Genomic DNA, 26,518 nt, shown 5'->3' with positions numbered 1-26,518 from the left:
TGCAAATTACGAGGATTTTTAATTTTTTTGTAGATTTTTAAATATATTTAAATATACGAAAATATATGCCGAAAATAAAAAATAAAAACGATGCAAAACATAAAAAATATTTTTTTTTAGAAAAATATTTGATAAAAAAAATTGCCTGTGGTGAGATTTGAACCTGCGTTTCTTATTTTTTCGTTCATACTAATAAAGAACATCTCGAGAAGCAATTAGAATGTTATTCTTTGGTGTCGTATTACGATCATATCACAAACATTTGAATTGACCTTTCGACGCTTTATGTTCAATGGCGTTTGTGGCTGAGTGTGCTAAGGCGTTCTGTTATGGTGCCATCAAACCCAGGTTCAACCCCTGGTCGGAGCGAAAAAGTTTTTCAAATTGTAAGAAATTAGGTAATAGGAGAATAATAGTGTAATAAAAAATATAGTTGAAAAAAAAATTAAATTGGTTGAAAAAAAATTTTTTTTCGCGTTTTAAATTTCTTCATTCAAATTAACTTCCAGGGCACAACTTCTAAAGCAATGCAAAGGATCCAAAAAGGGAGTACTTCCGTCCTATGACAAGCCTATGTAAAATTCATTGGAGATGATCCAAGTTTGCACTACTTCCGGATCACAGATTGGGGATCCAAACTACTTTTTTGGAAGCTCTTTTTTTTGCTGGGAAGTGGAATAAATAGACTTATTTTAATTTACTATTTTTTTAATAAAAATGACATATTTTTAATAAAACTCGTGTATTAAATATAAAACATTTCAAATTTCTTAAGCGAGTACTTTTTTATCCGGAAATACATCCATCTATGACATAATTCAACTTTCACCAAGACTTTTGCAAGTGAATTGATTTCACGAAGTGGATGATTGTACACGCAGAGAAGGAATATGATCACCTCAAACATGTTTCAAGAGCAAAATGTTATTTTTGTATGGTGACCATGTTTATATGTTAGGTTAGGTTAGGTTATGTGGCAGCCCGATATCAGGCTCACTTAGACTATTCAGTCCATTGTGATACCACAGTGGTGGTATACTTCTCTCTTATCATTGAGTGCTGCCCGATTCCATGTTAAGCTCAATGACAAGGGACCTCCTTTCTATAGCAGAGTCCGAACGGCGTTCCACATTCTAGTGAAACCACTTAGAAAAGCTTTGAAACCCTCAGAAATGTCACCAGCATTACTGAGGTGGGATAATCCACCGCTGAAAAACTTTTTTGTGTTCGGTCGTAGCAGGAATCGAACCCACGACCTTGTGTATGCAAGGTGGGCATGCTAACCATTGCACCACGGTGGCTCTCCATGGGTTTATATGGGCGTTATATATAATTATGGACCGATGTGGACCAATTTTTTCATGGTTGTTAGAGACCATATACTAACACCATGTACCAAATTTCAGCCGGATCGGATGAAATTTGCTTCTCTTAGAGGCTACGCAAGCCAAATCGGGGAATCGGTTTATATGGGGGCTATACGCAAAAGTGGACCGATATGACCCATTTGCAATACCATCCGACCTACATCAATAACAACTACTTGTGCCAAATTTCAAGTCGATAGCTTGTTTCGTTCGGAAGTTAGCGTGATTTCAACAGACGGACGGACATGCTCAGATCGACTCAGAATTTCACCATGACCCAGAATATATATACTTTATGGGGTCTTAGAGCAATATTTCGATGTGTTACAAACGGAATGACTAAGTTAATATACCCCCATCCTATGGTGGAGGGCCGTGGAATAAAGAATAAATGCCGTGGAGTAAAGAAAATGATTTTTTTTCTGCAAAATAAAGATACTTCTTCAAGCCCTTTTGTACGCATGTAGAAGTAAAGAATTTCATACAAACTATAACGCTAACCTTTATTTATTATACTGAACAGATTTCGAAAATTCCCCACGAAAAACAGTGCAGTGAGTGTACATATGCAGTGATTTCCTAACGTCAAGAAAAAACAGAATTTTAGGATATAATAGGTAAAATATCATATATTTTGAGTTTATGAACTTGTTTAATTTAAAAAAACTGTGTAAAACTGTTATAAAGGGTGATACGGTCAAAATTTGGTCAAGGGAAAACGCGTGTAAATCGCTGAAATCGTTTATTTAAAAAATCAAATTAAATTTCTTTTTCAAGTTCAATTAGTATAAAATTCAGGAAAAATATTCAGTTAGGCTTTCGCTTTTCCAAATCCGAATTGCCGGGCCTCACGCTTGACATCTGCCATCAGATTTTGTACAACCACCTTGTCCACCTTCTTCGCCGTAGAAAGCCAGTTTGCCTTGAACTGCTGCTCGTCCTTAGCAGTTTTTTTGGTCTTCTTTAGGTTCCGCTTGACAATAGCCCAGTATTTCTCAATTGGGCGGAGCTCTGGCGTGTTGGGAGGGTTCTTGTCCTTGGGAATCACCTGCACGTTGTTGGCGGCGTACCACTCCATGGCCTTTTTACCGTAATGGCAAGATGCCAAATCCGGCCAAAACAGTACGGAACAACCGTGTTTCTTCAGGAAAGGCAGCAGACGTTTATTCAAACACTCTTTCACGTAAATTTCTTGGTTGACAGTCCCGGAAGCTATGAAAATGCTGCTTTTCAAGCCACAGGTGCAGATGGCTTGCCAAACCAGATATTTCTTTGCGAACTTTGACAGTTTTATGTGCTTGAAAATATCTGCTACCTTTCCCCTTCCTTTTGCCGTATAAAACTCCTGTCCCGGAAGCTGCTTGTAGTCGGCTTTGACGTAGGTTTCGTCGTCCATTACCACGCAGTCAAACTTCGTCAGCATCGTCGTGTATAGCCTCCGGGATCGCGCTTTGGCCGTCGTATTTTGTTTATCTTCGCGATTTGGAGTCACTACCTTCTTGTAAGTCGATAGTCCGGCTCGTTTTTTGGCTCGATGCACGGTTGTAGACGATACACCCAGCTTATTTGCGGCATCTCGGAGAGAGAGGTTAGGGTTTCGCTTGAAACTACCGGCAACTCTCTTTGTCGTCTCAGCGGCTTCCGGTTTTCGATTTCCCCCCGAATCAGACTTCCTGGCTGTCGACAAACGTTCCCCAAACACTTTAATTACATTTGTAACGGTTGATTTGGCAACTTTTAGCGATTTTGCCAGCTTTGCGTGCGAGTAGCTCGGATTTTCGCGATGCGCGAGCAAAATTTTGATACGCTGCTCTTCTTGCTTGGACGGCATTTTGACAACTGAAGAGTGAATTCCAAAATCAAAATAGGAGCAACATTCTACACACACACACCTTCAAAATGAGGGGTGTTCAGGTTTTTTAAATGCAAAATTGAAAGAAATACGTCAAGTTTATATTGACCATATTTTGACCGTATCACCCTTTAATGTGTGTGTAAAAATTTATATTTTAGTTTCTTTTTGTGTTTGCTTTTTTTATTTGGTCAATAGTTTTATGCATATATTCATAATAATTTACTGACAGTTTATTGTAAGAATTTGTATGGTAATAGTACGTTTAAAGTTTACTTTAACTTTTATGAATTTGGGGGTTAGTTTTTAATCATTTCAAAGTCTAGCCATATACCACCATCCAAACGAACCATAAACTCTTTCTTCTCAAACATAATATCCTTCCGAGTTTTTGGGTTAAGTTTAAGATGGAAATTGCGAATCAGCTCGACAATGGCTGCTTTACCCTGTGTTAAGGCAAAGCGCATTCCTTGAATCATAAATAAAAAGAAAACATTAACATGGGTTTGTGGATTTTTCTACATTTAATCTTACCCATGCATATGCGTGGACCATCACCAAAACCCAAATATAATCCCTTATCTCGATGATCTTTAATACTTTTGTTTTCTGCCAAAAATCTTTCGGGTTTAAATTCTTCAGGATCTTCATAATATCGTTCATCATGATGGAAACAATAGTGTGGAAGGAGTACCACTTCGCCCTTTTGCATTTTATACGTTTGACCATCACTGTTAACGAATTCATAGGGTCTAGTACAGAGTTTTGTGTTCATGACGAAAGGTGGAAACATTCGTACGGCTTCTGTAAAATTGGAAAAATTGTATAAATAAAATCAGTGAGTTAGATTTGCTTAAGAGGGGTATTTTCAGTAGATCTGCGCATATCTCATCTTGGACTCCAATCTCATATATCCATACACACCAAAATTTTTTTTCTGATTCAATCATGGAATGATTCAATCAAAAAAATGATAGTATCAGTTACAGTTTTAATTGGACATAAACAAAATATTTGATTAAAAATTGAATTGATTTGATTTAATTAATTAATTTTTTAATATATTCAATAAAAAATTTAATTGATGTTGATAGAAAAACTCAATTAATTTTTTAATTTAAAAATATAACAATTTTAAATTACTTTTTGAATTGACTTAGTATTTTTAGTTTGATTAACAATTGATTTGATTTGACTTTTGAAATAAATTTTTAATTAAAAATAAAATGGACATTATCATCACTTTTTTAAAAAAGTTAATTGTTTCAATTAATTTTTTAATTAAAAAATTTAAAATATTTAATCATTGACTTGTACGAGTATGTATGTATGTCTTCTTTATTTTTTCATATTAAGTTTGGTTGTACAAGTACAATATGTGTATTTACATAATATAACATAATATAATATAAAGAAGATACCATATTTTAATTCGTACGCCATGTTACACTGTAACACCGTGGTGCAATGGTTAGCATGCCCGCCTTGCATACACAAGGTCGTGGGTTCGATTCCTGCTTCGACCGAACACCAAAAAAGTTTTTCAGCGGTGGATTATCCCACCTCAGTAATGCTGGTGACATTTCTGAGGGTTTCAAAGCTTCTCTAAGTGGTTTCACTGCAATGTGAAACGCCGTTCGGACTCGGCTATAAAAAGGAGGTCCCTTGTCATTGAGCTTAACATGGAATCGGGCAGCACTCAGTGATAAGAGAGAAGTTCACCAATGTGGTACCACAACGGACTGAATAGTCTAAGTGATCCTGATACATCGGGCTGCCACCTAACCTTACCTAACCTACACTGTAACATCTGGCAATAATGTTTGCCGTCAATAAAATTAATTGATAAGAAAGTTTCTATATCGTAAACAGTAACTTATATATTTTACAAGATTTTTCCAATGATTTATATCTCGGCCATCTTTTATACCAATTACTTCATTTAAGTTTAGGTAGTTCCTTTCAAATATCGCCAACCTAGTTTCTCTAAATACAGGACATCGCACAGTGGTTCCAAATCGCTTATTTTTGAAAATAATTCTGCAACTTTTCAACGGATAAAGATATCAACATATTTTTTTCTGTGTGTGAAAGCTTTTGTAAATTTGTGGGTCCCTAGTGGATCCACGGACTAACCTGTAGGCGTTGAAAATTGGTCACCCCGTAATTTTGAACCCATTTCGATAATTTTTTCTTTGCTGGGTAGAACTTGTAAAGCAAGCTCTACGTGTGCAATTATCGTTTACTATTCGCAAGATATGGGTCCCACAATTAATTTTTTTTCTTTTGCAAAATTTTGACAAAGTGGAGTCAGTATTTTGAACCTAGAAGTACTGTTTTTGAGCGGATTCGTAATTTTTCTTCTTAACTGCATTCCCTAGAATCCTAGAAGAAAACAAGTATATACGGCCGTAAGTTCGGCCAGGCCGAAGCTTATGTACCCTCCATCATGGATTGCGTAGAAACTTCTTCTAAACACTGCCATCCACAATCGAATTACTTAAGTTGCGGTAACGCTTGCCGATGGCAAGGTATCTTAAAACCTCCTAACACCATCTTCTAAATTGTATGTAAGTCCATACGTGGTATATATTAAATCAAAAAAGATCGATCCAATACGTATATAATTCAGTTTGACAAAGTAGACATAAAATTTTGACAAAATTTTCTACAGAAATAAAATTTTAACAAAATTTTCTATAGAAATAAAATTTTCACAAAATTTTCTATAGAAATAAAAATTTTAACAAAATATTCTATAGAAAGAAAATTTTGACAAAAATTTCTACAGAAATAAAATTTTAACAAAATTTTCTATAGAAATAAACTTTTGACAAAATTTTCTATAGAAATAAAATCTTGGTAGATTATTTGTGGCTCGAGTGGCAACTATGATTATGAACCGAATAAAATTTGAACAAAATTTTCTATAGAAATAAAATTTTGACAAAATTTTCTATAGAAATAAAATTTTGAAAATGATGAAAATTTTATTATGAACCGAATAAAATTTTAACAAAATTTTCTCTAGAAATAAAATTTTGACAAAATTTTCTATAGAAATAACATTTTGACAAAATTTTCTATAGAAATAAAATTTTGGTAGATTATTTTTGGCCCTAGTTGCAACCATGATTATGAACCGATATGGACCAATTTTTGTGTGATTGGACCAATTTTGGTATGGTTGTTAGCGACCATATACTAACACCACGTTCCTAATTTGAACCGGATCGGATGAATTTTGCTCCTCCAAGAGGCTCCGGAGGGCAAATCTGGAGAACGTTTTATATGGGGGCTATATATAATTATGGACCGATATGGACCAATTCTGGCACGGTTGTTAAAGATCATATACTAACACCATGTTCCAAATTACAACCGGCTTGGATGAAATTTGCTTCTCTTGGAGACTTCGCAAGCCAAATCTGGGGATCGGTTTATATGGGGGCTATATATAATTATGAAGCGATGTGGACCAATTTTTGCATGGTTGTTAGAGACCATATACCAACATCATGTACCAAATTTCTGCCGGATCGGATGAAATTTGCTTCTCTTTGAGGCTCCGCAAGCCAAATCTGGGGATCGGTTTATATGGAGGTTATATATAATTATGGACCGATGTGGACCAATTTTTGCATGATTGTTAGAGACCATATACCAACACCATGTACCAAATTTCAGCCAGATCGGATGAAATATGCTTCTCTTAGAGACTCCACAAACCAAATCTGGGGATCGGTTTATATGGGGGCTATATATAATTAAGGACCGATATGGACCAATTTTTGCATGGTTGTTAGATACCATATACCAACATCATGTACCAAATTTCAGCCGGATCGGATGAAATATGCTTCTCTTAGAGGCTCCACAAACCAAATCTGGGGATCGGTTTATATGGGGGCTATATATAATTATGAACCGATGTGGACCAATTTTTGCATGGTTGCTAGAGACCATATACCAACATCATGTACCAAATTTCAGCCGGATCGGATGAAATTTGCTTCTCTTTGAGGCTCCGCAAGCCAAATCTGGGGATCGGTTTATATGGGGGCTATATATAATTATGGACCGATGTCGACCAATTTTTGCATGATTGTTAGAGACCATATACTAACACCATGTACCAAATTTCAGCCGGATCGGATTAAATATGCTTCTATTAGAGGCTCCACAAGCCAAATCTGGGGATCGGTTTATATGGGGGCTATATATAATTATGGACCGATATGGACCAATTTTTGCATGGTTGTTAGAGACCATATACCAACACCATGTACCAAATTTCAGCCCGATCGGATGAAATATGCTTCTGTTAGAGGCTCCACAAGCCAAATCTGAGGGTCCCTTTATATGGGGGCTATACGTAAAAGTGGACCGATATGGCCCATTTTCAATACCATCCGACCTACATCGATAACAACTACTTGTGCCAAGTTTCAAGTCGATAGCTTGTTTCGTTCGGAAGTTAGCGTGATTTCAACAGACGGACGGACGGACGGACGGACGGACGGACGGACGGACGGACGGACGGACGGACGGACGGACATGCTTAGATCGACTCAGAATTTCACCACGACCCAGAATATATATACTTTATGGGGTCTTAGAGCAATATTTCGATGTGTTACAAACGGAATGACAAAGTTAATATACCCCCATCCTATGATGGAGGGTATAAAAACGTGTACCCATGTGCTTTAAATTAAAAGTTGTAAAGTGCACAAATTAGAATTTCAAAAAAAAAATCGAATTTTGACCATTTTTTTTGGAAAAAAGCACATACATTATTTCTGTCGTAACATTTTTATACCCTGCGCCACACTGTGGAACAGGGTATTATAAGTTAGTACATATGTTTGTAACACCCAGAAGGAGACGAGATAGACACATGGTGTCTTTGGCAATAATACTCAGGGTGGTTCCCTGAGTCGATATAACCATGTCCGTCTGTCTGTGAACACATTTTTGTGATCAAAGTCTAGGTCGCAATTTAAGTCCAATCAAGGCCGTAGCCAGGATTTTAATTCGGGGGGGGTTCAACTTAAAAAAAAAATATTCATATAATCTCATGTGTAGAAAATTTTATTTATGCATAGTTATGCACACAATATTTTTATACCCACCACCATAGAATGGTGACGGGGGTATAATAAGTTTGTCATGTGTTACAAACACATCGAAATATCGATTTCCGACTATATAAAGTATATATATTATTGATCAGGGAGAAATTCTAAGACGATATAACGATGTCCGTCTGTCTTTTGTAATCACGCTACAGTATTCACTAATGAAGCAATCGTGCTGAAATTTAGCACAAACTCGTCCTTTGTCTGCAGGAAGGTCAAGTTCGAAGATGGGCTATATCGGTCCAGGTTTTGATATAGTCCCCATATAAACCGACCTCCCGATTTGGGGTCTTGGGCTTATAGAAATCGTAGTTTTGATCCAATTTGCCTGAAATTTGAAATCTAGAGGTATTTTATGACCATAAAGAGGTGTGCCAAAAATGGTGAGTATCGGTCCATGTTTTGGTATAGCCCCCATATAGACCGATCTTCCGTTTTTACTTCTTGGGCTTATAGAAACCGCAGTTTTTATTAAATTTACCTGAAATTGGAAATCTAGAGGTATTGTAGGACCAAAAATACGTGTGCCAAAAATTGTGAGTATCGGTCCATGTTTTGGTATGGTCCCCATATAAAACGACCTCCCGATTTGGGGTCTTGGGCTTATAGAAACCGTTGTTTTTATCCAATTTGTCTGAAATGGGAAATCTAGAGGTATTTTAGGACTATAAAGAGGTGTGCCAAAAATGGTGAGTATAGGTCCATGTTTTGGTATAGCCCCCATATAGACCGAACTCCCGATTTTACTTCTTGGGCTTATAGAAACCGCAGTTTTTATTCAATTTACCTGAAATTGGAAATCTAGAGGTATTGTAGGACCACAAATACTTGTGCCAAAAATTGTGAGTATCGGTCCATATTTTGGTATAGCCCCCATATAGACCGATTTCCCGATTTTACTTCTTGGGCTTATAGAAACCGCAGTTTTTATTAAATTTACCGGAAATTGGAAATCTAGAGGTATTGTAAGACCACAAATACGTGTGCCAAAAATTGTGAGTATCGGTCCATGTTTTGGTATGGTCCCCATATTAAACGACCTCCCGATTTGGGGTCTTGGGCTTATAGAAACCGTAGTTTTTATCTAATTTGTCTGAAATTGGAAATCTAGAGGTATTTTCGGGTCATAAAGAGGTGTGCCGAAAACGGTGAGTATCGGTCCATATTTTAGTATAGCCCCCTTAAGAACGATCTCCCGATTTAACTCCTTGGGTTTCTAGAAACCGTAGTTTTTATCTGATTTGCCTGAAATTGTAAATATTATGGTATTTTAGGCTCACAAAAACGTATATCGGATTAAGTTTTTATCGCTCCATTTGGTAATGCCTCCATATAAACAGACTTTACTTCTTCAGGGTATAGAAGGCGCACTGATCATGAAAATTGGTTGAAACTCAATGTAAAATTTCCAGATTTTACTTCTACAGATTTACGATTTCAAATCAAGACGTTATTTTATAATTTTCTTGCACACTTACAAGAGATGTTAATGATTCCTCTAAAACTCAAACAAAAATGGTTCTTATAAATCCAGAATCTGATATAGTCCTCATAGGTGAAATCTTTAAATTTATCTTCGGGAAGTGTCCTCAAGCCCTCCTGAAATTTCAAAGGAAACTCTAATATTTGGTTCATGGTGGTGGGTATTTAAGATTCGGCCCGGCCGAACTTACTGCTGTATATACTTGTTATAATATTAAATTGAGCCGACGGGTTTTTTGGGCAGCAAATAAATGAATGACTTCTTCAGTCGGCACATTTATTCGGCGATGAACCGACATTAATGCCAATCCTTTGAGTCTACTCTCGCTAGTCGAATTTCTAAGATACGTCTTTAATCTCTTCATTGTTGAAAATGAACGTTCGGATGAGCACGTAGTAACTGCAGGGATGGAAAATGCAGTTCTATAGTACTTTTTTCAAACCTTTTTCACCCCGGTCAGTACCATAGTACCCCCGCGAATGATTTAGTACCTTTTGTGTAGACATTTTTGAGTCGATATCAGATTTATGGTACAATAGCTTTGACAAAATATTTTAATATTTTGAGAAATTACAAATATGGCAAAACAGACCATGTGGGGAAAAAATCTATTTCGTAAAAGACATACTCAAAAACAGGATTTTATTGAACTTCAAAAATGTTTTAGTCGAAAAACGAATGCGATTCTACATTATCGATTTTTTATTTCGGTAGAAAATGTTGTCAAAATTTTATTTCTATATAGAATTTTTGCAAAATTTTATTTTTATAGAAAATTTTGTCAAAATTTTATTTCTATAGAAAAAATTTTGCAAATTTTTTTTTCTATAGAATTTTTTTGCAAAATTTTATTTCTTTAGAAAATTCTTGCAAAATTTTATTTATATAAAAAATTTTGTCAAAATTTTTGTCAAAAAATACCTTTTTTGTACTTTCCTAAAAATTGTATTTTCCATCCCTGAGTAACTGGCAAAGTGACCAAAATTTTTAAAAGAATATGCACGTTTGGATATATCTCTTTATTGCTTCCATCGCTAAATTAGGCAGGTTCTTTTCGTAGGTTTTGCGCCATTTCATTTACACATGTGTGTTTGGCTGTTTCGTTGTTGTTCTATGGCCAAACAAAGCAAGTCATGTTCACAAAAAGAACAACAAACACACATAAAAAGCAGATATACATTTTCCAAAAATGAAATTTGTGGTGCGAAAACAAAAACAATTTGTTATTTTTGACCGTCGTTTGACGGACTTTTCAACTAGTATTCTATGATTTGTGCAAGTTTTATAGGTAAGCGTTTTTCAAAATAAAACCTCCAGCTTTTCTTCAACATCTTCGAAAAGATTTTTCTATGCAGCTAAAAATATATATTTATTTATATAAAAATATTCATTCATTTCGGGGGGGGGGTTTGATCCCCCTCATCCCCCCCCCCCCTGAATACGGCCTTGAGTCCAATCGCCTTCAAATTTGGCACATGTTCCTAATTTGGGTCAGAATAGAACCCTATTGATTTTGGTTCAGATTTAGATATAGCTCCCATATATATCTTTCGCCCGATATGGACTTATATGGCCCCAGAAGCCAGATTTTTGGCCGAATTTGCTTGAAATTTTGCACTAGGAGTACAGTTAGTGGTATAGTCAAGTGTGCAAAATTTGATTGAAATCGGTTTAGATTTAGATATAGCTCCCATATATATCTTTCGCCCGATATGGACTTATATGGTCCCAGAAGCCAGATTTTTGGCCGAATTTGGTTGAAATTTTGCACTAGGAGTACAATTAGTAGTATAGTCAAGTGTGCAAAATTTGATTGAAATCGGTTCAGATTCAGATATAGCTCCCATATATATCTTTCGCCCGATATGGACTAATATTATCCTAAAAGCCAGAGTTTTAGCCCAATTTGGTTGAAATTTTGCACAGGGAATAGATTTAACATTATAACTATGCTTGCCAAATTTGGTTGAAATCGGTTCAGATTTAGATATAGCTCCCATATATATCGTTCGCCCGATTTACACTCATATGACCACAGAGGCCAATTTTTTACTCCGATTTAGTTGAAATTTTGCACAGAGAGTAGAATTAGCATTGTAGCTATGCGTGCCAAATTTGGTTGAAATCGGTTCAGATTTAGATATAGCTCCCATATATAGCTTTGGCCCGATTTACACTCATATGACCACAGAGGCCAATTTTTTGCTCCGATTTAGTTAAAATTTTGCACAGGGAGTAGAATTAGCATTGTAGCTATGCGTGCCAAATTTGGTTGAAATCGGTTCAGATTTAGATATAGCTCCCATATATATGTTTTTCTGATTTCGACAAAAATGGTCCAAATACCATCATTTTCCTTGTAAAATCGCCACTGCTTAGTCGAAAAGTTGTAAAAATGACTATAATTTTCCTAAACTTCTAATACATATATATCGAGCGATAAATCATAAATAAACTTTTGCGAAGTTTCCTTAAAATTGCTTCAGACTTAAATGTTTCCCATATTTTTTTACTAACATTGCGTTCCACCCTAGTGCATTAGCCGACTTAAATTTTGGGTCTATCAAATTCTGTCCAGATCGAGTGATATTTAAATGTATGTATTAGGGACAAACTTTTATATATATCCCCCAATACATTTGTCGGATGTGATATGGTATCGAAAATTTATATCTACAAAGTGGTGCAGGGTATAGTATAGTCGGCCCCGCCCGACTTTAGACTTTCCTTACTTGTTTTCTTATTGAATACAATCAGAATACCGCGTAGGTTAAGTGTAGGGTTTCTGTGAAACACGTGATTATCTTCTCCCTTATTCATGAGTGCTGCCCGATTCTGTGTTGAGTTTAATGACAAGGAAACTTAATTTTTATTGTTCTTTGAAAACTGAGCTTGAATCCGTGATCCGTTGCGACAAACATGTTACTTGTTCCCTGATCAAAAATAACATTTTGCTGTTGAGACATTGTGATCATATTCCTATTCTTTGAAGTTTTGGGCAAAAAACATTCCCCTCTATTATAAAGGAATTTCTTAATGATCGAAGCAACTAAACTTGAATTTATGACAATTGTTGCAATGTCTGCTTATTGTCTTTTTTTACTTTTAAATAAAAGGTTTTAGCGTCAACAGAAAATCACGTTCCTCAGTAAAGAAATCCCCCTTTTTCAATGTAGTTGCTTGTATATCGATCTTAGTTACCTGATGTTTATGGTTAATTGCAATAGACCTCCCTTGGAATATATATATTCAACTTACCATTAAAACAAGCATTCAAATAAGGCATCTCCGAAAGACTCTCAAAGGTCACAAAACCATCTTCGTTTGTGTTATTTAAAATCTCTTCCCTCAATTTTTCTTGGACATCTTGGTTGCGGGCCAACTAAAAAGTAGTTTTTGTAATCATTAAGTAAAAACAGTGTTGGATGCAAAGACGGAAATAAGGAAGTGAAAGCTTTCCTCCGCCCAGACTCTTGTTGCCATACGAAAGACATAACTGTCCGGATACATTCAAATTTTTTACACTTACACAAACTTAATTCTCTTTTATAATATACAGTGAGCGTTACAATAAAGTGTGAAGTGTTTCGCTTTGCTAAATTTTTTAGTTTGGAATTATAGGTTTAATTACGGAGGGAATTTAATATTCTTTACCTAAACCAAAAACTTAAAAAAAAATCCTTCATGTAAAAGCTGAAATAAAGGACGTTTTTAAACAAATGCTTATATACACTTCATTATAACGTTCACTGTATTTGTATATGTGTGTGTGTGTGAGCTACATCCAGCGTTACCGTTGTGCCACTTTAGTGGCAAATTTGCCACTTTTCTTGGGCGGTGCCACTTTTGCGCCACTTTTTGTTTGTGCCACTAAATGTGATACTTTTTACGATTTTGTGCCACTTTTCCAATAATTCGTGCCACTTTTTCAAAAGTTTAAATATTATGGATAGTTATCACCATAGATGTGTTATTAAGAAAATTTAATCTTGTGCACCAACAGCCTTCGCTCATTAATTCTTATTACGTGAACAGTTACGATTAAACTTATTTGGTATGAAAATGTTTAAGGTTTGTATTACGACCGAAGGAAATAATTGATGATGGATCCCATAAGGACCCAGTTAGAAAAAATTGCAATCGCCCTTTGAGACAGATTGTTCCAATTCTACTATATTCCTCAAAATGAATGCTGGAACAGTGGACAGTATTGAAGCATTACCTCATTAGAGAAAAATTGGAATAAAAGTGTCCTAAGAAATTAGAAAAAGTATATGTTAAAGATCCAAAATGCACTTTCAAATACCACAGATTTATCTTAAATTTTTAGTTTATATTATCAAAAGTATGAATACCGTTAACAAAATATTTCAAAGCGAATCCTCCTAAACGTGAGTACTATGTTCGGTTTTCGAGTTGAAAATCACTTTATTTTCGCGATTACTTTTCCTGAAATAATCAAAATTATAAATGATTGAGTTATTGAGTTAATTTATCTGCTTTATATTGAACTGTTTTAGTAAAGTAACCGCGAAAATGTCAACTCGAAAATCGAACATAGTGCTTACCTTAAATTGTTTATTACTTATATTTAACAAAAATATTCTATTACAAATATACATAAATTTTGTAAGAAAGTTTGTAAAAACGTGATTTAGCAGATATCGACTATAAAAATTCTTTGTATATTAAAAACATTAAAACAATATAGATAGGTCACAAAATGACATCACAATCCAAAAGTCGTGGACAAATTTTACCATGAATTGACATAAATGACAAAAAACTGAAGAAAAGGAGGTTCCGCATTACTTCAAAACCAATGATAATATAAATTATTTTGATATCGTAAATAAATTTAAAGATATAATTGAAAGGCCTGATTATTTTATAGACGCTTAAAAAATAATTTTAAATAGGATTTGTTCACCAATTTGTATGAATTCGCAAAATATATTTTAACTTAACCTCATAGCAGTATTTATTTCTTAAGTTTTTTTTTTTGTATAAGTTAATAAAAAGAATGTGCCACTTTTTGTGCCACTTTTCAAAAATAATTGTGCCCCTTTTTTCGACGTTTGCCACTTTTTGTGCCACTTTTTGAAAATTCCCAACGGTAACGCTGGCTACATCAAAACTTACCTCCAGCAAACAATGTGCAATTGTATGAGCAGTTGTGAAAAATCCATCTGTTAAAAATGTCATAACATTTGCACCCATAATTTTACTTGGCAATTCCTTCTTATCCTGTAATTGCAGTACAAAATTCAAAAAATCCACGCGACTGTTATCACCCTGTTTTCGTCTAAGTTCAATGGCACCTTCCATCAAATCGAAGAAATATTTTGTTATCGATTTGGAAAAGAACGTCACTTTCCAGATGTTTTTTAAACTGGGCACAAGGGCAATAGCAATCTGGTGGAGTATCAACGAAGTAGATGGTTTGAATAACTCGTGCACTTTATTCATCAAATGAGAGGGTTTATCGGAGAGACTTAATGTGTCTATGCCAAGAACACAATCACTGACGACTTGTGTGGTGTATCTGAGACAAACCTGCAATAGAAGATAGTTTTACAAATGAATAAAAATTATTGCAACGATTTATGGCAACTTTGATTTTGTAAAAAAAAATGATATTTAAAATGCTACATTTAACGTAATGTCAAAGCCAGTGTTGCCAAGTATTTTTAACCTTCCAGACCTAATCAATAATGGCTATTTGTACCAAGTTTCAAGCCGATCAGTATTCACGGTTGCCGCGTTGGTAGAATTCTATAAAAAAAATGGTAGAAATGGTACGTGTTTACTGTTTGGTAGAATTCTTGATGTTTTGGTTGATTTGGTAGATCCTCTCCAATAAGAGGTACTTCAATTTTATGTGTAAAAAAAACTTTGACAAAATGTTCTATAGAAACAAAATATTGACCAAATATTCTATATAACTAAAATTTTGAGAAAATTTTCTAAAGAAATAAAACTTTGACCAAATTTTCTATAGAAATAATATGTTGTCCACATTTTCTATAGAAATCAAATAAATATTGACCAAATAAATAAATAAAATTTTGAGAAAATTTTCTGTTGTTGGCCAAATTTTCTATAGAAATAAAATTTTGTCGAATTTTCTATAGAAATAAAATTTAGACAAATTTTTCTATAGAAATCAAACTTTGACAAAATTTTCTATAGAAATAAGTAGTAGTAGTTGCCTTATGGGACATATTGCCATATTACTGTAAACATTCTGATAGACTGAGTAAACCTTTATAAACAAAGGGACAGTATATCTTATTTGATTTGAATTCAATCCATTTCGTTTATATCAAGCACTGTTCTTTTCTGACTTTAAGTCTTTTATAAGACACACTTTACAGTTTCGTAGTAAACATTTAATATAGTAGTATGTAATGTTGAACACCTTTTCGAGATCTTCCGAACGTATGTGGAATATATGTAACAAATATATGCAAAAAACAAAAAAAATTGGTGTTCGGTCGAAGCAGGGATCGGACCCGGACCAGGACCCTTCTGGGCGTGCAAACTATGCTATAAAAATGTAACTTATAACGATAATTATCTACTGGTGACTATAACAGCTACGTAGTCCAGCGGATAGTGTGTTGGCTTACAAACTGTATGGTCTTCGGTTCGATTCTCCGTGCAGGCGAAAGGTAAAATTGTAATTGTAATGTTGAACACCTTTTCGAGATCTTCCGAACGTATGTGGAATATATGTAAAAAAATATATGCGAAAAAACAAAAAAAAATTGGTGTTCGGTCGAAGCAGGGATCGGTGTTCAACTTTAAAAAAAATATTCTAATAATCTCATGTGTAGAAAATTTTATTTATGCATGTATACAATATTTTTATACCCACCACCATAGAATGGTGACGGGGGTATAATAAGTTTGTCATTCCGTTTGTAACACATCGAAATATCGATTTCCGACTTTATAAAGTATATATATTCTTGATCGGGGAGAAATTCTAAGACGATATAACCATGTCCGTCTGTCTGTCTGTTGTAATCACGCTACAGTCTTCAATAATGAAGCAATCGTACTGACATTTTGCACAAACTCGTCTTTTGTCTGCAGGCAGGTCAAGTTCGAAGATGGGCTATATCGGTCCAGGTTTTTATATAGTCCCCATATAAACCGACCTTCCGATTTGGGGTCTTGGGCTTATAGAAATCGTAGTTTTTATCCAATTTGCCTGAAATTTGAAACCTAGAGGTATTTTATGGCCATAAAGAGGTGTGCCAAAAATGGTGATTATCGGTCCATGTTTTGGTATAGCCCCCATATAGACAGATCTCCCGATTTTACTTCTTGGGCTTATAGAAACCGCAGTTTTTATTCAATTTACCTGAAATTGGAAATCTAGAGGTATTGTAGGACCACAAATACGTGTGCCAAAAGTTGTGAGTATCGGTCCATGTTTTGGTATGGTCCCCATATAAAACGACCTCCCGAATTTGGGGTCTTGGGCTTATAGAAACCGTAGTTTTTATCCAATTTGTCTGAAATTGGAAATCTAGAGGTATTTTATGACCATAAAGAGGTGTGCCGAAAATGGTGAGTATCGGTCCATATTTTGGTATAGCCCCCATATAGACCGATTTCAAGATTTTACTTCTTGGGCTTCTAGAATCCGAAGTTTTTATCCTATTTGCCTGAAATTGGAAATCTAGAGGTATTTTCGGGTCATAAATAGGTGTGCCGAAAACGGTGAGTATCGGTCCATATTTTAGTATAGCCCCCATAAGAACGATCTCCCGATTTAACTCCTTGGGTTTCTAGAAACCGTAGTTTTTATCTGATTTGCCTGAAATTGTAAATATTCTGGTATTTTAGGCTCACAAAAACGTGTATTGGATTAAGTTTTTATCGATCCATTTGGTAATGCCTCCATATAGACCGACTTCACTTCTTGAGGGTGTAGAAGGCGCACTGATCATGAAAATTGCTTGAAACTCAATGTAAAATTTCCAGATTTTACTTCTACAGATTTAAGATTTCAAATCAAGACTTTATTTTATAATTTTCTTGCACACTTACAAGAGATGTTAATGATTCCTTTAAAACTCAAACAAAAATGGTTCTTATAAATCCAGAATCTGATATAGTCCTCATAGGTGAAATCTTTAAATTTATCTTCGGGAATATCCTCAAGTCCTCAAGCCCTCCTGAAATTTCAAAGGAAACCCTAATATTTGGTTCATGGTGGTGGGTATTTAAGATTCGGCCCGGCCGAACTTAGTGCTGTATATACTTGTTATAATATTAAATTGAGCCGACGGGCTTTTTGGGCAGCAAATAAATCAATGACTTCTTCAGTCGGCACATTTATTCGGCGATGAACCGACATTTATGCCAATCCTTTGAGTCTACTCTCGCTAGTCGAATTTCTAAGATACGTCTTTAATCTCTTCATTGTTGAAAATGAACGTTCGGATGAGCACGTAGTAACTGCAGGGATGGAAAATGCAGTACTATAGTACTTTTTTCAAACCTTTTTCACCCCGGTCAGTACCGTAGTACCCCCGCGAATGATTTAGTACCTTTTGTGTAGACATTTTTGAGTCGATATCAGATTTATGGTACAATAGCTTTGACAAAATATTTTAATATTTTGAGAAAGTCTTTATCAACCTTATTTGCTAATAGTCTTTTACAAATATGGCAAAACAGACATGTTCATGTGGGAAGAAAATCTAGATTTTGTAAAAGACATAGTCAAAAACAGGATTTTATTGAACTTCAAGAAAGTTTTAGTCGAAAAAAGAATGCGATTCTATATTATCGAAATAGTAGAAATAGTTGTCAACATTTTATTTCTATATAGAATTTTTGCAAAATTTTATTTTTATAAATTTTGTCAAAATTTTATTTCAATTGAAAATTTTGTAAAAATTTTATTTCTATAGGAAATTTTTGCAAAATTTTATTTCTATAGAAAATTTTGTCACAATTTTATTTTCTTTAAAATTCAGTCTCTTGACAATAATCTTCCAGTGAAATTTTTGTTGAAATTTAGTATGATCCCCCTCATCCCCCTCCCTGAATACGGCCTTGCAGCTACGTAGTCCAACGGATAGTGTGTTGGCTTACAAACTGTATGGTCTTCGGTTCGATTCTCCGTGCAGGCGAAAGGTAAAATTGTAATTGTAATGTTGAACACCTTTTCGAGATCTTCCGAACGTATGTGGAATATATGTAAAAAAAAATATATGCAAAAAACCAAAAAAATTGGTGTTCGGTCGAAGCAGGGATCGAACCCGGACCAGGACCCTTGTACCAACCGTTGATCCACGTCCCCAACAAATGTATGTTTCTGTTAAATAATGTTATGTTTGCATGGGCTCGTGGGCGCTGAAAACTATGCTATATAAATGTAACTTATAACGATAATTATCTACTGGTGACTATAACAGCTACGTAGACCAGTGGATAGTGTGTTGGCTTACAAACTGTTGGTCCTCGGTTCGATTCTCCGTGCAGGCGAAAGGTAAAATTTAAAAAATTTATAAAAGTGAATAATTTCTTCAACAATATTTGTTATGTTCACATAAAACAAACATATTAATGTTTCGGCAGTATCCAACAATATATGTGCTTCCTGCAAAATATGTTTGGAACATATGTTAAAGAAGTGATTTTTTTTGAGGGTGTAGAATAAGGCATGACATTTTACTAATACTTTTTTCTTCGCTGGGTATAAGAATTTACTACTGAACAAGAAAATTTTATTCGCTGATAAGAAAGCATTCGTAGAAATAAACAAAACCCGAACTAAAACCAAGTTTTCTCAAATTTAGTAAAATTCCTTATAAAATTATAACACTGACGTCCTTTATTATACATACGTATAACACTTGGCATACAAAAATATTTTAGTTCATTCGTATTAAGAAGTATTAAATCCTTTCAAAATTTAAGGAAACACACTTGTTAGAATATAGGAAATTTTGCTATATTTCTTTTATCTACCTGTAATCGATACCTGTCATCGATGTAATGGAAATGTTTGCGCGTGGGTTGTTTTTGTTAGTTGGAATCGCGTTGTTATGGTATACGGAGAGATTGTTAAAAAATAATATAGTAAAATAATATAATAAATAACAAATAAAATATTTGTTATTTTAAAATTAGTGAGAAAATGTTTCGTTATTTTCAAAATGATTGAACATAAATAACAAACAATAAGTCTATCAATGTTCGTGATGGTGTATAAAGAAAGAAAACAGCAACAGAATAACAACCCCTTCATTCGTCTTCATTTTGGAATCTTCAATTATCAGGTACGATTCATACAGTGACGTTAACCTTTTGTGAAAAGATTGGTTTATGATTTTTTATACACTGAAAAAACAGTGAACCCACCAGGAAGAAAACTTTCGGTTAATTTTAGAAAATTTTGAATATTTGTAGAAAATTTTAACTAAACAGTATTACAAACGTTGGCATCACGCCGATGTCATAAAAATAAGTAAATATTTTTCGACAAATACAAGATAATTTATTAGACATAACTAAGTTTTTTCACTTGTTAAAGAAAATTTTGTAGTTTGAAGAAAAAATTTGGAGTTCAAAATTGCAAGAATGTCTTTAGTGACATACGAAGTTCACGATGGATGCATTTTTGGTAAAATTTACAAATTTAAAGAAATTCTGAACTATTTTGTGGAAGACACGAATTTAGTTAATCTTTATGCTTCATTTGAGTGTATTTTTTTTCCTCGGGTTTAGTTAATTTAACTAACGTACATAAAAAAGTATTAGAGTAAAGAAAACTCTCTCCAAACATAATATTTCTATGAACTAAAATAAAGTTAAATTGGCTTTAGTGAAATAGATAGTTCACTTTTTTGAGTGTATTTTTAGATATTGAAAAGGAGGACAAAATCGTTACGCAGCATCTTATTGAATGTGCAAGGAACAAGAAGAAGAAAAGCATTACGTTTTACAGTTCATGACATTACATGGACATTGGAAATAGTGGAATAATAAACTAATATTTCAAGGCCAGTCGATTCTGTTGATTTTTAATAAATATATTTAATATATTAATAAAACATGTATTTTATTGAAGGAAAAACTGCCTATATAAATAAATAAAACTGTATTTAAAAATGAAGGTAAGCAGTTCTAATTTTGAAGTAAAAGGTTTACCACACATATGTAAGATTTGTCCAAATGAATGAAAAAAGTTCAATAAAATCAAGATAGACATATGGTATCTTTGAAAATATTGTTCTGGTTCGGCCACTGGGTCGATCTAGCCATGTCCGTCTGTCTGTGAACACATTTTTGTAATCAAAGTCTAGGTCGCAATTTAACTCCAATCTACTTCAAATTTGGAGTGGTAGTTGGAGTTACAGTTGATAACATTACGTGGAAATTGGAAATAGTGGAATTATAAACCTACACTCAAAAAAGTGAACCCTATGTTTCACTAAAACTGATTTAATTCTCTTTTAGTTCATGGAATTATTACGTTTTAAGAAAGTTTCCATGCCATTAACAATTTTTTGCGTACGTAGGTTAACTTAACTAAAGCAGAAGAAAAAATTATACACAATTGAAGTATAAAGATGAACTAAATTCGTGTCTCCCACAAAATAGTTCAGAATTCCTTAATATTTGTAAATTTTACCAATAATGCGTCCATCATGAACTTCGTATGGCACTAAAGACATTTTTGCAATTTTGAACTCCAATTTTTTCCTTCAAACTACGAAATTTTCTTTAATAAGTGAAAAATAATAATTTTGTCCGATAAATCTTCTCAAATTTTTTACTTGTTTTTGCGAAATCGGAGCGACATCTGCGTTTATAATACTGTTTAGTTAAAATTTTCTACAATTAATCAAATTTTTCAACAATTAACTAAAATTTTCTTTCACTGTTTTTTCGGTGTATATTTCAAAGCCAGTCGATGATGTTGATTCTTAATAAATATATTTAATATATTAATAAAACATGTCTTTTATTGAAAAAAAAAATGCCTATATAATAAATAAAATTGTGTTAAAAAGCGAAGGTAAGCAGTTCTAATTTTGAAGTAAAAGGTTAACCGGAATATGTAAGATTTGTCCAAATGAATGAAAAAAGTTCAATAAATTCATTCCATATATGAATTCAATTCAGTTAAATTTTTTCATTCTGTAGTATAGTGGTACATAAATATAGGAAAATGGTAACTTATATATGGAATGCATTCTACCTAATTTATACGAAAATCACATCGTTCAAACAAATAAAAATGTCTTTGGCGCTATACGAAGTTCAACTTTCTTCACAATGGGTTCATTTTAACTTAAAGAAGGGGTGATTTTTTTCTGGGTGCATGAACTGAATTTTCTATAGTAATAAAATTTTGACAATTTTTTTTCAGAAATAAAATTTTGACAAAATTTTCTGTAGAAATACAATTTTGAGAAAATTTTCGGAAAATTAATAAAAAAAAATCATACTTACTTGGAACATTTCCAAACCATCCTTGGGTGGTGGTTCCAGCTTTCTTTTGATGTATTCCGATAAACGTTTACATATGTCCAATGTAACAGGATAGGCACTTTTAATCTATAATACAAATTATAGAAATAATGTAATTTCTTCGTATAATATAGCAAATGAAATCTCACTCGATTTGGTGTCATGCCCGGTATTATCTCAGTACGTCGTTCTTTCCACACTTCGCCCTTTAGAAAGAAGGGATTATTGGCGGATATCAAATCGGATTTCTCATCAACCTTTTGGTGAAATACAAAGGTTTTGAATAATTAATATCACCCAATAGTAATCCAGACAACACTTACATATTCTCCAAACTCATTGTCGTGAAAACTGTTGAAATCGTTGACATAAATTTTGTGAACCAATTCGGGATCAATGATCATAAGTTGTGGTGCGCGACCAGAGTATACTCCCACATATTTTGTGGAATCTCGATATTTTCTTTAATGAGAAAACTGCGCATTAACACAAAATTTTTAATAAATTAAAATGTTCACCATAGAGATTTCTCTCGATTGGCCAACAATACAGAAAATAAGACTGACGAAGCGACTCGACAGAGTAATTCTCCAGCTCCAGAAGAATTCTAAATCAATTAGCACACCCAGAAAAAAAGTGCCTTCGAAACTAAAGGAAAAAATTTTCATCAATATAGTTTATCCATTTTATTTCCATTAAGGTAAATTTTTGTGAAAAATAATAAAATTTACTCGTTTCAGTAAAAAAATCCTAAACTGTAAGCAGTTAGGAATAGTTCATTAACTAGAATAAGGCATGGAATTTTACTTATACTATTTTCTTCGCTGGGTATAAGAATTTACTACTGAAAAAGAAAATTTTATTCACCGATAACAAAGCATTCGTAAAAATAAACAAAAACCGAACTAAAACCAAGTTTCCTCAAAATTAGTAAAATTTCTTATAAAATGATAATAGCGACTTCCTTTATAATAGAAAGTTTTTCATACATACGAACAACACTTGGCATAGAAAAATATTTTAGTTCATTCGTACTAAGAAGTATGCAATCCTTTCAAAACTTAAGGAAACACACTTGTTAGAATATAGGAAATTTTCCTAAATTTCTATTGTCTACCTGTAATCGATACCTGTCATCATAATCGATGTATTTGCGCGTGGGTGTAATCGATATATTTGCGCGTCGGTTGTTTTTTTAGTTGGAATCGCGTTGTTTTGGTATACGGAGAGATTGTTAAAAAATAATATGGTAAAATAATATAATAAATAACAAATAAAATATATAAAATATTTGTTATTTTAAATTAGTGAGAAAAATTGTCGTTTTTTTAAATAAATCTATCAATGTTCGTGATAGTGTATAAAGAAAGAAAACACCAGCAGAATAACAACCCTTTCATTTGTCTTCATTTTGGAATCTTCAATTATCAGGTAATATTCAGTGACGCTAACCTTTTGCAACAAAAATGTTTTATGATTTTTTATATTTGTAGGTATTGAAATTGTAAAAGGAGGACAAAATCGTTAGGCAGCAACTTATTAATAGTGAAAAGTACAAGAAGAAGAAAAAGTGCGTTTTACAGTTGATAATATCACACGGAAATTGGAAATAGTGGAATAATAAACTAACATTTCAAAGAGATTCGATGCTGTTGATTCTTAATAAATATATTCAATATATTAATAAAACATGTCTTTTATTGAAGATAAAATTGCTTATAGAAATAAATAAAATTGTATTTAAAAACGAAGGTAAGCAGTTCTAATTATGAAGTAAAAGTTTTACCACAAATGTGTAAGATTTGTCGAAATTAATGAAAAAATTTCAATAAAATCATTCCATATATGAATTCAAATTAGTTAAATTTTTTCATTCTGTAGTATAGTGGTATATAAATATAGGGAAATGTTAACTAATAAAGGGTGATTCTTTTGAGGTTAGGATTTTCATGCATTAGTATTTGACAGATCACGTGGGATTTCAGACATGGTGTCAAAGAGAAAGATGCTCAGTATGCTTTGACATTTCATCATGAATAGACTTACTAACGAGCCACAACGTCGAATTTTCAGTGAATGGGCCCTAGAAAAGTTGGCAGAAAATCCGCTTTTTTATCGACAAATTTTGTTCAGCGATGAGGCTCATTTCTGGTTGAATGGCTACGTAAATAAGCAAAATTGCCGCATTTGGAGTGAAGAGCAACCAGAAGCCGTTCAAGAACTGCCCATGCGTCCCGAAAAATGCACTGTTTGGTGTGGTTTGTACGCTGGTGGAATCATTGGACCGTATTTTTTCAAAGATGCTGTTGGACGCAACGTTACGGTGAATGGCGATCGCTATCGTTCGATGCTAACAAACTTTTTGTTGCCAAAAATGGAAGAACTGAACTTGGTTGACATGTGGTTTCAACAAGATGGCGCTACATGCCACACAGCTCGCGATTCTATGGCCATTTTGAGGGAAAACTTCGGAGAACAATTCATCTCAAGAAATGGACCGGTAAGTTGGCCACCAAGATCATGCGATTTGACGCCTTTAGACTATTTTTTGTGGGGCTACGTCAAGTCTAAAGTCTACAGAAATAAGCCAGCAACTATTCCAGCTTTGGAAGACAACATTTCCGAAGAAATTCGGGCTATTCCGGCCGAAATGCTCGAAAAAGTTGCCCAAAATTGGACTTTCCGAATGGACCACCTAAGACGCAGCCGCGGTCAACATTTAAATGAAATTATCTTCAAAAAGTAAATGTCATGGACCAATCTAACGTTTCAAATAAAGAACCGATGAGATTTTGCAAATTTTATGCGTTTTTTTTTTTTTTAAGTTATCAAGCTCTTAACAAATCACCCTTTATATGGAATGCATTATTCCTAATTTCTACGAAAATCACATCGTTCAAACAAATAAAAATGTCTTTGGCGCTATACGAAGTTCAACTTTCTTCACAATGAGTTCATTTTAACTTAAAGAAGGGGTCACTTTTTTCTGGGTGCATATCGACTTTTAATAAATTCTTACCTGTAAATATCATCGAAATCATAAATAAAATGCCGACTTTGTGTAAACATTGCGGGGAACGTTCCAACACCCGGATATGATTTAGCCTCAGGTACACCCTTCTTCTTCCAACCACCATAGGCACTCACTAAATATACATAGAATAGTCCCAGAAACCCTAATATAAGGGTTCCAGTAAGTAGCCATGTATCCATTGTATTTATTCTATACTTAATTACAATGTGACAAAATTTAATCTTTTTTGTGTCTAAAGCAATTGAATGGCGAAAACACACTAAGTGGACGAAATGAAAACTAGCCCAGTGAATCTCATGAAGTTTAACTAAACACTGAAATTGCTGGGCGGTGTTTGAGTACTACCCTGACCTTTAGAGTCTACCATATATCTAATCATGGAGAGTTTTATAAGCTTACTCTCTCTCTCTTTCTCTCTTTCTCTCTCTATCTCTCTCTGAATTATATGTATAGAGAAGAACTTTCTTCTTTACGAATAATAAATAAATGTATTTCAATTTTCATTAACAAGAGCGAGTTATGCCATACACTGAAAAAACAGTGAACCCTCCAGGAAGAAATCTTTTGATTAATTTTAGAAGATTTTTAATATTTTTAGAAATGTTTATCGAAACAGTATTACAAACGCTGTCATCACGCAGATATCACAAAAATAAGTAAATATTTTTCAACAAATTCAAGAAAATTTATTAGACATAAATATTTTTTTATACACTCCACCATAGGATGGGGGGTATATTAACTTTGTCATTCCGTTTGTAACACATCGAAATATTGCTCTAAGACCCCATAAAGTATATATATTCTGGGTCGTGGTGAAATTCTGAGTCGATCTGAGCATGTTCGTCCGTCTGTTGAAATCACGCTAACTTCCGAACGAAACAAGCTATCGACTTGAAACTTGGCACAAGTAGTTGTTATTGATGTAGGTCGGATGGTATTGCAAATGGGCCATATCGGTCCACTTTTACGTATAGCCCCCATATAAACGGACCCCCAAATTTGGCTTGCGAGGCCTCTAAGAGAAGCAAATTTCATCCGATCCGGCTGAAATTTGGTACTTGGTGTTAGTATATGGTCTCTAACAACCCTGCCAAAATTGGTCCACATTGGTCAATAATTATATATAGCCCCCAT

General features: G+C 33.9%; 1 protein-coding gene across 3 annotated transcripts; it reads right to left on the bottom strand.

The window, feature by feature from the left end:
• Nucleotides 1-3,368: 3,368 nt before the first annotated feature.
• LOC142228104 (putative cytochrome P450 28d1) lies at nt 3,369-25,677 on the bottom strand. 3 transcript variants are annotated; one of them, XM_075298420.1, is made up of 9 exons: nt 25,585-25,676; nt 25,367-25,523; nt 22,671-22,809; nt 22,497-22,604; nt 22,330-22,434; nt 14,986-15,399; nt 13,102-13,225; nt 3,754-4,023; nt 3,369-3,688 (listed from the first exon to the last, which is right to left on the bottom strand). In XM_075298420.1, exons 2-9 carry the CDS (start codon nt 25,414-25,416, stop codon nt 3,519-3,521), a joined length of 1,380 nt encoding a protein of 459 aa, XP_075154535.1. In that variant the 5' UTR covers nt 25,417-25,523; nt 25,585-25,676; the 3' UTR covers nt 3,369-3,518. The 3 variants fall into 3 exon arrangements, with proteins under 3 accessions (XP_075154535.1, XP_075154534.1, XP_075154537.1); XM_075298419.1 differs by having other exon boundaries at nt 25,367-25,677; XM_075298422.1 differs by lacking the exon at nt 14,986-15,399 and having other exon boundaries at nt 25,367-25,677.
• Nucleotides 25,678-26,518: the final 841 nt, after the last annotated feature.

Source organism: Haematobia irritans, chromosome 3, assembly GCF_050003625.1.
Source record: "Haematobia irritans isolate KBUSLIRL chromosome 3, ASM5000362v1, whole genome shotgun sequence".
NCBI lineage: Eukaryota > Metazoa > Arthropoda > Insecta > Diptera > Muscidae > Haematobia > Haematobia irritans.
Note: the sequence above shows the minus strand (reverse complement) of the source record. Positions and strands in the feature narration are given on the sequence as shown.